This window comes from Tursiops truncatus, chromosome 2 (genome assembly GCF_011762595.2).
Source record: "Tursiops truncatus isolate mTurTru1 chromosome 2, mTurTru1.mat.Y, whole genome shotgun sequence".
NCBI classification, from domain to species: Eukaryota; Metazoa; Chordata; class Mammalia; order Artiodactyla; family Delphinidae; genus Tursiops; species Tursiops truncatus.
In genome coordinates, this window is record NC_047035.1 from 98,135,203 (window position 1) to 98,148,776 (window position 13,574).

At 38.4% G+C, this 13,574-nt stretch overlaps 1 protein-coding gene across 4 annotated transcripts in view; it reads right to left on the reverse strand.

The window, feature by feature from the left end:
• Positions 1-6,541, reverse strand: part of DNAAF4 (dynein axonemal assembly factor 4) — a 77,806-nt gene extending 71,265 nt beyond the window's left edge. For 2 of the 4 annotated variants that reach the window (XM_073801034.1, XM_019946749.3), the window contains exons 1-2: positions 4,802-6,539; positions 4,261-4,408 (exon numbers count right to left, since the gene is read on the reverse strand). In XM_073801034.1, coding sequence (XP_073657135.1) covers positions 4,261-4,408; positions 4,802-4,924 — 271 coding nt within the window. In that variant the 5' untranslated portion in view covers positions 4,925-6,539. Of the gene's footprint in view, positions 1-4,260; positions 4,409-4,801 lie in introns of all 4 variants that reach the window. The other 2 variants (XM_019946757.3, XM_073801035.1) reach the window with 2 other exon arrangements.
• Positions 6,542-13,574: the final 7,033 nt, after the last annotated feature.

Sequence of the window (13,574 nt, forward strand, 5' to 3'; positions counted from 1 at the left end):
AACTCTATAAACAATAAATGCTGGAGAGGGTGTGGAGAAAAGGGAACACTCTTGCACTGTTGGTGGGAATGCAAATTGATACAGCCACTATGGAGAACAGTATGGAGGTTCCTTAAAAAACTACAAATAGAACTACCATATGACCCAGCAATCCCACTACTGGGCATATACCCTGAGAAAACCTTAATTCAAAAAGAGACATGTACCAATTTGTTATGAGGTGGATAGACCTAGAGTCTGTCATACAGAATGAAGTAAGTCAGAAAGAGAAAGATAAATACTGTATGCTAACACATATATATGGAATTTAAGAAAAAAAATGTCATGAAGAACCTAGGGGTAAGACAGGAATAAAGACACAGACCTACTGGAGAACGGACTTGAGGATATGGGGAGGGGGAAGGGTGAGCTGTGACAAAGCGAGAGAGAGGTATGGACATATATACACTAACAAACGTAAGGTAGATAGCTAGTGGGAAGCAGCCTCATAGCACAGGGATATCAGCTCGGTGCTTTGTGACCGCCTGGAGGGGTGGGATAGGGAGGGTGGGAGGGAGGGAGATGCAAGAGGGAAGAGATATGGAAACATATGTATAACTGATTCACTTTGTTATAAAGCAGAAACTAACACACCATTGTAAAGCAATTATACCCCAATAAAGATGTTAAAAAAAAAAGAGACATATAGCAAAATGTTCACTGCAGCTCTATTTACAGTAGCCAGGACATGGAAGCAACCTAAGTGTTCATCAACAGATGGATGGATAAAGAAGATGTGGCACATATATACAATGGAATATTACTCAGCCATAAAAAGAAATGAAATTGAGTTATTTGTAGTGAGGTGGATGGAACCAGACTCTGTCATACAGAGTGAAGCAAGTCAGAAAGAGAAAAACAAATACCGTATGCTAACACATATATATGGAATCTAAGAAAAAAAAAAGGTCATGAAGAACCTAGGGGCAAGATGGGAATAAAGACACAGACCTACTAGAGAATGGACCTGAGGATATGGGGAGGGGGAAGGGTAAGTTGTGACAAAGTGAGATAGTGGCATGGACATATATACGCTACCACGTGGTAAAATAGATAGCTAGTGGGAAGCAGCCGTATAGCACGGGGAGATCAGCTCAGTGCTTTGTTACCACCTAGAGGGGTGGGATAGAGAGGGTGGGAGGGAGGGAGACGCAAGAGGGAAGAGATATGGGAACATATGTATGTGTATAACTGATTCACTTTGTTATACAGCAAAAACTAACACACCATTGTAAAGCAATTATACTCCAATAAAGATGTTAAAAAATATATATATATATTCACTGTTTCTGATTAAAAAAAAAAAGAATGGCAGAAGTGGAGGGATGACTAGTAAAGTTTTATACACACCTTCATAGCGTTTTAAAATATATGAAAAAATACACAAAGAAAACTAGTTATATTAAAACACAAAATATTAAAAAATAAATTTGTGATATACAAGTATGTGCTTCTTTATTAATGCATTAAATAATACATAGCAAAATGTCTAATAAATACTATAATTTCAAAGTAGTGTATATAAAAGATAGAGGTACCTGTGATATGAACATATTTGTGATTTTTATTGACACTACTGTTGTTTGTCATCTACATTCATAGTTGAAGGGAATATTAATTTCAGTTAAAAATAAGTAAAGAGTATGGAATTTTTACCCATCCAAGATCTTGGCTGGGAATTAGGACTGAAATTACTTCAGAAGTCTCTCCCCAAACCACCTGTTTAGTAACAGAGTGGCAGACAGTTGGACCAGTTTCAGGGGCAGAAGTAATTAAAAGAAAATCAAGTTTCCAAGTGAAATGCTCCATATCTAAAAGAAACGAAAAATGGATCAAGAAGGAACTTCAGAAAAAAATGGAGCAAGTATGTTTTGAATAATCAGGGAGGCAGACTTGGAGTATAGACTGGAGCTCCACAATACTGCATGTGAAAAACAGATTGTTAAACAATTTCACTGAATTGCATCTGAAACTGAGTTTGACTTCTAAAAGAATCTCAAACCTGGTTTCTGAAGTAAAATCGATGTTCATTACTTGTTATATAAGTCAGTTTTAAGACTGTTTTGATTAGTCTAACTGGCAAATTACGGTCAAACCCAACCTGCTTCCTGATTTCTTTCAGCACATAAGCTAAGAATAATTTTTACAGTTTTAAATAGTTGAAAAAAATCAAAAGAATAGTAATACTTTATGACATATACAAATTAGAATAAATTGAAATTTCAGCATCAATAAATACATATTGTCTATGGCTGCTTTTGTTCTGCAATAACAGAGCTGAGTAATTGTGACACAGACTACATAGGCCACAAAATCCAAAATATTATCTGGTCCTTTACAGAAAAAGTTTGCCAACCCTAGTTTAAATGGTCAAAATTTGGAATAGCTGACCATATAACCATGAAAGAGAAGACTCAAGCACCTGTGCAATGAAAGCAGATATCTAAATTAGAGAGGAAGGTTATGATTAAAAAATTCCCTTCCCACTCCTGAATAAAGTGGCCAACAAGTTTAAGAAGGGAATTTGACATAGAAGAAAGTGTTTCATGTCAGAAACAGGGGAAAGTAACAGGTTTATGGATATGACTTTTCTTTATAGCCTAAAAAGTTGGTGGACAAAATGTTACCTGGGGAAATCAAGACACACACACACACACACACACACACACACACACACACACACACACACACACACACACACACACACACACACACACTTAAGTCAGTGGTTCACAAACCTGGCCAGGCATCATAATCACCTGGGGAGTTCTCAACCCCCAATCTGTTTATTTTAAAAGAAGCCATTAGATGGTTCTGGTCCCATCTAACTTCAAAATTAAGATTATCAACAACAGCTGAAATAAATCAAAGTATTTACATTTAATCTTAGGTACGAAGTCAGAACACCCTGGGTGTGTTTCACGACATATTCCCAGGCCCTATCTCAGACTTGAATCAAAAAGGAAGGCAGGGGTAGGAGAGCAGGTATCTGGTTTTTAAAAACTCCTCAGTTATTCTGGGGCTCAATAAAGAACTAAAGTAAGCTGGCTATGGTAACCTACCTTAACCAGTATTTTCTGAGCTGAATACCACATTTTAGAGAAAAATTCCACCTGGTCCTAGGGATTAAAAAATTAAATTCCACAGCAAGATACCAAGAAAACATTAACATAAAGAATGGCTGCCATTTCCCCATTTCTCAATAGTCCTAACTCAAGACTTAACGCCAAAGACCTAAGAGAAATTTCAGGCAGTAGATAGAAAACACAAGAAAACATGACAACTAGATCAGGGAGGAAGATAACAGAGCTAAAGCAGTATAGGGCAATTACTGACCCACAAAGCTGATCTTGGCAGAAGAATACTGATTAAGAGTACAGAGAATGGGGGATCTCAACTTGGACTGTACATTATAATTCCCAAAAAGCGTTTTAAAAACTACCAGTACCTAGGTCTAAGTCTCACTCCCAGAAACTGATTTGATTGCTCTAGGGTGAGATTCAGACATCTGTATTCTGTAAAAGTTCCGTAGCTGAAACACTGCTCTAGAGTCAAACTGCTAAGACTCCACTTTTTTTGTGTGTGTGTGGTATGCTGGCCTCTCACTGTTGTGGCCTCTCCTGTTGCGGAGCACAGGCTCTGGACGCGCAGGCTCAGCGGCCATGGCTCACGGGCCTAGCCACTCCGCAGCATGTGGGATCTTCCCGGACCAGGGCACAAACCCGTGTCCCCTGCATCAGCAGGCGGACTCTCAACCACTGCGCCACCAGAGAAGCCCTAAGACTCCACTTCTTGTCTGTCACTTACTAGTTGTGTGACCTTTGGCAATTACTCAACCCTTCTGTGTCTCAGTAGCCTCACCTTAAAAAAAGAGGGGGGGTACCTAAGTGATAGATTGTTGTGAGGATTAACAGATGAACTAATGCCTAATACAAAATGAATGCTAAATAAAGGCCATATTGGGAGGCCTTATCCCCTGAAGATAGGAGCCCACATCCTTTAAAAGCTAGTATTAACGGACTCTAATTTTTGAGTAATTCGATTACTCAGGAATTAGGTGATTTATTTTAAGAGGCAGCTGAAGCACTAACTCTTTTAAATCATGCTATGTGTCTATTTCGTTTTCCTAGAATAGCAACATAAATTTCAAAAGAGAAAATTTTAAATGGTATAAAGTATAAAAAGCACAACCAGCTGAACGTCTTTTAGTAAAGAACTTACCACTTGACAGAGAAAGGGTCTCCCACATGGCCGCTTCTTTTTTGTGTAAAGTGAAAACAATAGTGTCATTTCCAATCTTGGCTTTGCTGCTCTCATCGTCTATGGGAGCATAGAGAAACACCTCAAATAAAAATGGAGGACAGTTCACCTATTCAAAAGGGGGAAAACGGAAGTCCATTTAGTTACACAAATGAAAGACACACCCGTTAAGAAATGTGATAAGAAAGAAGTCTAAATCATTTTCTTAAATTCCTTCTATAAATATATTCCAGGTCACGATAAAAGCACGGCATATGAGGAAATCCTGGATAAAATAATCTCTGACCTGGTGACATCTGTCTACAGACGAGGTGTCACCTGTATGGGATTCGTATTTTGTTTTGTTTGTTTTGCTTTGTTTTATTTTCAATAGGACTAAAATTTTAGGATGCTTATCTGCAAGGACGCGCCTGTTGCAGGTCCACAGCCGCGCCCCTGCAGCCGCTTCGGACCACACCCCCGGCTCCCTCACCCTGCCGGCAGGCACGACTCGCTTTCCTACCTTCAGATAGTTTTCCGTGCAGAACACGTCCGCGTCCCTGACGCTGACGCCTCTGAGGGGCACAGAGATGAAGACCGCAGTCCTCGTCTGCTCCCAGCTGTAGTCGCTAACCTGCAGGGGCATCCCGGGAGGCGTCCGGAGAGGCTAGGGAGGACGCGCGCCCGCTCGGTTGCTAGGGAAGCCGGGGTTACCACAGGCCAGCCCTTCCGGGTCAGGCCGGGCAGCGGCACCACCCTCCCCCGTTCCCAGCGTGCCCCGGGCGCGCCACTGCGGTCGACCTGCGGACTCCCGTCACCACTGCCTGGGCGCCCCTAGCGGGAGCGTTACCGTTACCTGAGGTCTTGTCTCTCACCCGCAGTCCAAGCGAATCTGCGAAGTAGCAGACCCACTTCCGCTTAAGCAAGAAAAGAGCTTCACGCTTGAAAATGCATAAAAGGATGTGGGAAAGCGTAACCCGCGAGAAGCAGGTGCGACGTTCACGCGCCATTGCAGCCCTTGCCTTTTGTTTGTTCTGACGGGGGCTGTAGAAATTAGCACCATTTGGTGTTCCTGTTTTGGAAAGTTCCAGTTCATACTGACCTTCTGGCCTAGGAGCTTGCCTGTACTGTTGTCCTTAAAATCCTATCAACCGTAAGCCCGTCACAAGCATGTAGGTAGGGTTCTTTCCTTGGTTTGAGAACTGGGGAGAAACGACCGTATGACTCACCTGGCGAATGCTTGGCTGCAACTCAACTGTAGGATAAGTTGAATTGACACGGATATGTTTTACCGTTGTTTAAGGAGATTTGTAACTTTAGCGCTGAGAGGAAACTTAAAGATCATGTAGTATTCCCACATGCAGTATTTAAGGAATCTGAGATCCATATACCCAACCCCATTGCCACATGGATTAGCGGCTGAACTGTGATTAAGATCCTGACCCCCTAACTCCCATTCCAATGTTCTTTCCTTGGGATGCTTTCTGGAGACACAGTTTATAAATTACTGGAATTTGATGTTTAAAAAAAAAAAAAGGACATGAAAATTAAGCATCTACAAACTATTTGCCACTTAGGAATGGGGATTTTTAACATTTTACTTTTGGAAGTCATTAATACAAATTTAAAAGCTCCTGAAAAAGTCCTTGAGGAAAGCTAAGGAGCAGCAGACTTGGGAGGAAAAAAAATCATCTTTTACCCCCCAAACAGAGCACCCCTCACTATCTTACCTAATTTTGTCAGCTGTTCATCATCTCAAGGATCGGTAACTTTGAATACTGGGGCCATGTTAGACTTCTTTTCCCTTGTCCTCCTAATCGGAGAAAACTAACAATCCTATAGATTCTTTTTTATGTTGCTTTGGGCATTTCTCCCCCTTGTGTTCAATTCCTACTTTTACCATTTTGTTTCAAACTCTCCTGTGTCTTCAAAAGACAGAGTTTATGCATTCCTATTATATAAAATGTTAAAGTGTAGATTCTGCCACTATATAAAAACACAAGTGATATATGTATAGAAAATAAAAAGGATACTTTGTTCTGTTTGGGAGTTTCAGGAAAATTCGTTAGCAATCACTTTGTTAAGCACATACAAACCTCTGTAGTGAAATTGTTCCCCTGACTACCAGTCTTATGAAACTTTTTACACTCTGAGTGAGTTATGTCTTTTTTAAAAAAAAACTTGATCAGTTTTATTGCTGAATCATTACATCAGCTGATACCAATTTAAAACACCATTAATCTTTATACATTGTTTCAAGACAGGTACTTATCTAAAAAGTGTTTAACAAGCCTTGAAACTAATTCAGTCTTAAAAGTCTTAATCTGTGTTTCCTATTAGATTTAAAAAACAAAAAATCTTAATCTAACTGGAGTGTAGATGGAAATTTGATATATGGCAAAAGTGACTGTGCACATAAGTGGGGAAAAGCAAAGAAAGGAATGACTATTGAATACATTGGGTGCTAGGAGAAATGGTCACCATATGGGAAAAAATGGGATTGGCTCTCTACATGCATATGGTGTCACACACAAAAATGAATTTCAGATGAACTAAAGACATACAAGCTTAAAACATATATGTATTTTATATATACACATACACAAATACGTGTGTGTGTTTGTATGATCTTGGAGTAAGAAAGCATTTCTTAAGTATGACATCAAAAGCACTTACCTTAAAGGAAAAAGATTGAAAACAAACTAAAATTAAGAACTGGTGCTCACCAAAAGGCACAATAAAGAATGGCAAGATATATATTTTTTCAATGCCCTTCAGTCAAAGACCACAGGGGCACCTGTAGTTGAACAAGTTGAGTTTATTTAGTCATTGAGTGCACACCACATTGATTCTCAGTAAGGGGGTATCAGAACTGGAGGGAAGATCTAAGGGAGGGAGGGTTTCCTCTAGATTGGGTCCTTTCTTAAAGAGAGCGTAACTCTGTGATTGGGTAAAGAAGTAACTGTTCATAGCAGCTTCTAGCAAAAACCTAAAAACAAGCCAAATATCTATCAATAGGTATATTCATACAAAAGAATATCATACAACAGTAAAAATGAAGTAATTTTACTTTACACTGGATGGATGAGTGGAAAAAAGCAAGTCTTATAAAACCCTTAAGGAACAATGCCATTTGTATAAAACTTGAAAATAATGAAAACCAAATCTGTTGGTTAAGGATTCCTATCTATACATATGTGGTACAACTATAAAGGAAAGTTAAGGTGTAAGAAAGGATAATGGTTAACTCCTAGGTGAAAGTCTTGCAAATGACACCCTTTGTGGTAGCCAGAAAAGCTGATTTCTACATAGACACACTGCATGAATTAAGACAAAGTTTCTCAAAGTGTGGTCCCCTGACAACAATATCAGCATCATCTGGGGACTTGCTAGAAATGCAAATTCCCAGACCCCACTCCAGACCTGCTGGACCAGATAATCTGGAACTGTGGCCCAGCAATCTGTGTTTTAACAAGCTCACCAGGTAATGCTGATACATACCAAAGTCTGTGACCCACTAGGTTAAGAGATAGGTTTTAATGGAGGAAAGGAGAAACAAAGCCAAGAAAAACCACAGGTTTCCCCATTCTCCCATCATCCCAAGGAGAAACACACTGGGGCCAAAGCACTATGCTCCATCTGCAGTGTAGCTCTGCATTACAGGAGAGGAATTCCATCCCCTTGCTGTTCTCCCTTCTTATAGGGCAAACATGAAAGGAACCTTTTCGGGAGGGAAGTTATTGGGACCCAGGCAATCTTGGTTTAGGTGCAAACTATAAGACTTATCTGTGAAAGCCAGCTACCCAGTATCTGGAGACCTTGATTCACATGCAAAGATTTAGTTGGAAGAAAAAAATTACTAGTACCCTGGCAAGCTGCGTCAGATGCAGCCCCTCCCACTGGAAGACAGGAGGTCCAGGTCCTATTGGCTGGTTCCCTAGGAAAATCGAGAGAACACCCCAAATTATTTTTTGTTTGATTTTGTTCATTACAACAAAGCATGCCATCAGAGACCATCAAAGAAATTGCCATTTTTTTCCTCTCTCTAATTTTGGTGATGGATTTGCCTTATTCATCTTTTGATTCATAATGTACAAATATCTGTATCATTTTTTATGTAACAAATATTACAAAATTAAAGTAAAATTTTTAAAAACAAGCTCTATAATAGAGAAGGGTCCTTATTTTCTCCTTATGTATTGTGAGGCTCTTAGGGAGTGAAAATGTACATTATGAAGCAAAAATTAAATCTGATTTATTATTCTTCACCTAAAATGAATTAACTAAAATTTGTTTTTTTTTTGATGGTCAAATTGTCAAATTTGGCCATTGGGAAAGGCTGATTTATGACTTTTTTAACACCACCCCAGAACTTTTTTAAGCCTTTTCAAAATCCTTTATTCTTGGAACAAAAATGATTTAGACCCAGTTTGAATTCTTTTCCTTTTTTTTTTTCTCCTCTGGGAAACGGAATCAGTCGTTCTCCAAGAACCATTAGTTCTTTTTAACGGGGGATAGCTTTCAAGAGCAAAATCTAGGTACTAGGTTTTAAATGCATTCGCTATTTTACTATTTTAAATTTGCGCTTTAGAAAAACACAATGTGATTTACGGCTAGACAAGAATATATAGGTAGAGCTCATGTGGACAGTGTGAACTATCCATTTATACTTTTCCTTTTATTTTGGCCCAAATATCTTAGATTGACATTTACAAAGTATAGATCTCAATGATTTTTCCTATTAGACTTGTTTTAGCGTATCAGTTTTTTAAAAAATTTTTAAGTGCTTCTAGTTTCTGATCTGGCATGTACAGAGCTTGGAAGTCACTACTCCATCCCAACAAGTAAAAAGCTGAACAAAATGAAAAATCAACAATCTTCTTAGCTCCACAAGAAAAGTGAGGTCACAGGGCAAACCCCTGCGCCCCTGATGGGAAAGATTGTATCTATAGAGAATCACAACCAATCAGAGCAGAAACCTCAGTGGGAACTAGTGCCGAGGTAGGAAAACCTGAATGTAGTTGACAAATTGCTGGAGGCCCACTGTGGGCAAGTCTGAGAGAGAAAAACTCCAGAGGGACCCCAGTCATCAGGGAGCCCCCAACCCTTTTGTGAGTTTTACTTCCTGAAGTTCTACCAGGTTCTCACAGTGAATACTGCACAAAAATATTCTCATGCTCCCAGCAGGGGGAAGGGAAAAGGAACCATTTTGAAATATGCCAGAGCATTTGTTCTCAGCAAGATCTGACCTCAGGAGAAACTATTTAACCAGAGACTAACCTGCTAGGGTTTTATCAGAGTTTAACTGACTAGAGAGAAATTTACAGCATTAAATGCATATATTAGAGAAAGATTTAAAAATCAATCAACTAAGCTTCTACCTTAGGCAGCTAGAAAAAGAAAAGCAAATTAAATCCAAAGTAGTATTAAAAAATTAAATAATTAAAAATTAGAGCATAAATCAATGAAATTCTAAAAAAATCAATAAAACAAACCTTTGAAAATAAAATCTTTGAAAATAAAATCAACAAGCCCTTAGCCAGGTTACCTAAGGAAGAAAAGGGAGAGGACACAGATAACGAATATGAGAAATGAAAGAGGGGATATCACTGCAGACAACATGGATATAGAAAGGATAATAAAGGAATACTATGAACAACTCTATGCCTACAAAATTTGATGATCTACAAGAAATGGGCCAATTCCCTGAAGGACATGATCTGCCAAAACTCACACAAGAAGAAATAGACAATCTGAATAGGCCTATATCTATTAAAGAAATTGAGTCAATAATCCATAACTTTCCAGAACAGATCGCTCCAGGCCCAGATGGGGTCACTAGTGAATTCTACCAAACATTAAGGAAGAAATTATACCAATTCTCTACAGTTCTTTCAGAAGATAGAGGCAGAGACTATATTTCCTAACTCATTCTATAAATCCAGACATACTACCACCCTAGAAATCTCCAAGAAGACTTAGCCAACCTTGTGCCAAGTCTTGAGGTTGGGTAGTGTCAGTCCTTTAACTTTGTTCTCCTTCAGTAATGTGTTGATTATTCTGGGTATTTTGCCTCTCCATATAAACTGTAAAATCAATTTGTCAATATCCACAAAATAACTTCCTAGGATTTTGATTGCGATTGCATTAAATTTATAGATCAAGTTTGAAGAACAATAATCAAGGCAGTGTGGTATTGGTGAAAGGATAGACAAATACATCAGTGGAACAGAATGGAAAACCCAGAAATATACCCACAGGAATACAGTCAACTGATCTTTGACAAAGAAGCAAAAGCAGTGTGATGGAGAAAGGACAGTCTTTTCAACAAATGGAATAACTGGACATCCGCATACAAAAAAGTGAATCTAGGCATAGCGGTTATAACCTTCACAAAGTGATTTCAAAATGGATCACAGACCTAAATGTAAAATGCAAAATTATAAAACTCCTAGAAGATAACATGGGAGAAAATCTAGATGACCTTGAATTTGGTGATAAATTTTTAGGTACAACACCAAAGGCATGGTTCATGAAAGAAATAATTGATAAGCTGGACTTGATTAAAATAAAATTTTTCTGCTCTGTGGGTGACACTATCAAGAGAATGAAAAGACAAGACACAGAATGGGAGAAAATATTTGCAAAAGATATATATGATAAAGGACTGTTATCCAAAATACATAAACTCTTAAAATGGAAACAATTAGAAAACAAACAACCTGATTAAAAAATGAGCCAAACCTTGACAGACAGCTCACCAAAGAAGATACACAGTTGATATAAATAAGCATATGATAAGATGCTCCACATCATATGTCATCAGGGAAATACAAACTAAAACAATGAGATGCCACTACTACACACATATTAGAATGGCCAAAATCCAGAACAGTGACAACGCCAAATGCTGGTGAGGATGTGGAGGAACTCATTCATTGCTGGTGGGAATGCAAAATGGTACGGCCACTTGAAGGACAGTTTGGCAGTTTCTTACAAAATGAAACATACTCTTACTATTTGATCTAGCACCTCTCACCCTACCAGGCTCAGCATTTCCTATCCCATTCCCTTTTTTATTCTTCTTAGCACTTATTCTCTAATACACTTTTAGTTTACTTATTTTCTGTCTCTACAGAATAAAAACTTCATGAGTGTAGTGATTTTTGTCTGTTTGATTTACCACTATATTCTTAGCATTTACAACAGTGCCTGACATATAAATAACACTCAGTAAATGTTGAATGAATGAATATCTACATACTGGGTTTTGTAATTTTAATTCTTTAGTTTACCTTTCAGGATCCTGAATGGTACTTCTCTTTAAAGCCTTTTTCAGGCTATGCTGTCATTTTCATCTTGAGTGGATCAAAATTTTAAAAGATGTTGGTTGGCTGTTATTATCATTAGTTTTTTTCATATGTTTTGAAATTTTGATTTAGAGTGGGTTTTTTTAAATTTTTGTTTCTTTCCTCTAGGTTCATCCTTTCCTTTCTAGCAGTTTTAAGTTGCCTCTAACTTGTGTCCTAGGGACTCCAATTCAGCCAAGTGTTATATGCTAATTTAGTTTCGAATTATTTGGTGATACTGTACACCAGTTATCAACTGAGCAAATTACAAAACTGTGCACTTCTGCCAAGTTAGGCCTATAAGCTGGAGTCCCAGGTATCGGTTGGAGCTAGGTTTGCTTTTTAACCTTTTTCACATGTGGGGCAGCAGTGCAGAGGAATCCCAGCTCCCTCCAGGCTTAAAGCAGTGCTATGTTTTTTGCCCTTTTTACATTCCTGTTATTTCTGTCGGCCATTTCTTTTTAAATCAGTTTCACCAGAGGCTCATCAATATTATTAATCTTTTAAAATATGGGTTGGCTAAAAAGTTCATTTGGGTTTTTCCATAACATCTTATGGTAAAACCTGAACGAACTTTTTGGCCAACCCAATAAAATAAAATCTTTTATCTTTTAAAGATAAAAATCGCCTATTTGTGGCCCTATTATTCCTCTCTAATGTTTGTTTTCTATTTTATTTCCTATTATTTTCTTTATTGTTTCCTTCCTTCTACTTTCCTTAGGATTTTTTATTCTTCTCTTATCCTCTTGAGATCAACACTTAGCATTATATTTTGGGCTTAAAAATTATCTAAAGCTATACATTTCCCATTAAGTATTGTGTTATTGCATCTCTTAAGTTTTGAAATGTAGTAGCACTTTAGACCTCATTACCCTGCCAGGTTAGAATTTTTGCCTGCAAATTTCTGCTTTGGACTCAGAGTCAGGCAGGATGCTGCTTCAGCATCATTTATGCTTTTTTCTTTATTTCTTGTCCTGGGATGTATTTATGTTGGTTTTGAACCCAATTGTATCTTTTTATATTTATTATTGCTATATGTTTGAAACAAAGGGATACCTTAGAGCATCAATTCATGTTATTTGATCAGAAGTCTCTGTACATCTTTTCTCTTTCCTACAACAGGTAAGATACACTTTTCCTGTTTTTTTTCCCTTCCACACATGTAAATAAATCTTTTGTGCATTCAAATTTTATCTTCTATTTTTGTCACTTTTATTACCTCTAATACCAAGTTGCATCAACTGATACATTCACATTTTATGCATTCTCTTTTTACTCAAGGCACCTGATGGTTGCTTCAAGCAAACTTTGGATGTCTTTTGTAAAACTAATTTTATCATTCAGGCAAGTTTGTTCTTAATATTGCTACAGCGGTGTCTCTACTTCAGGGATCACTAAGCTGCTGAGATTGTAGCACTCCTCTCCAATTAATTTTCTATTAACAAAACTGGAGTCCTAATTTGTAAAAATCAAAATAGAGATATGTTCACATTTTCTTAAGGAAACTCAGGACTCAGTGTTATGTATAAACTTCACAGGAAAAACAAGTTGTATATAGCAAAGCCTGTCCAAAAATATTGGTTTGGGCTTCCCTGGTGGCGCAGTGGTTGAGAGTCCGCCTGCCGATGCAGGGGACACGGGTTCGAGCCCTGGTCTGGGAAGATCCCACATGCCGCAGAGCGGCTGGGCCCGTGAGCCACAACTACTGAGCCTGCGCGTCTGGAGCCTGTGCTCCGCAGCAAGAGAGGCCGGGACAGTGAGAGGCCCGCGCACCGCGATGAAGAGTGGCCCCCGCTTGCCACAACTAGAGAAAGCCCTCGCACAGAAATGAAGACCCAACACAGCCAAAAATAAATAAATAAATAAATAAACAACAACAACAAAAGTAAATTCCTGGTAAATTGTACGCTACTGCCCTGCTTAATGTTTCCTAGGACATCTCCTACC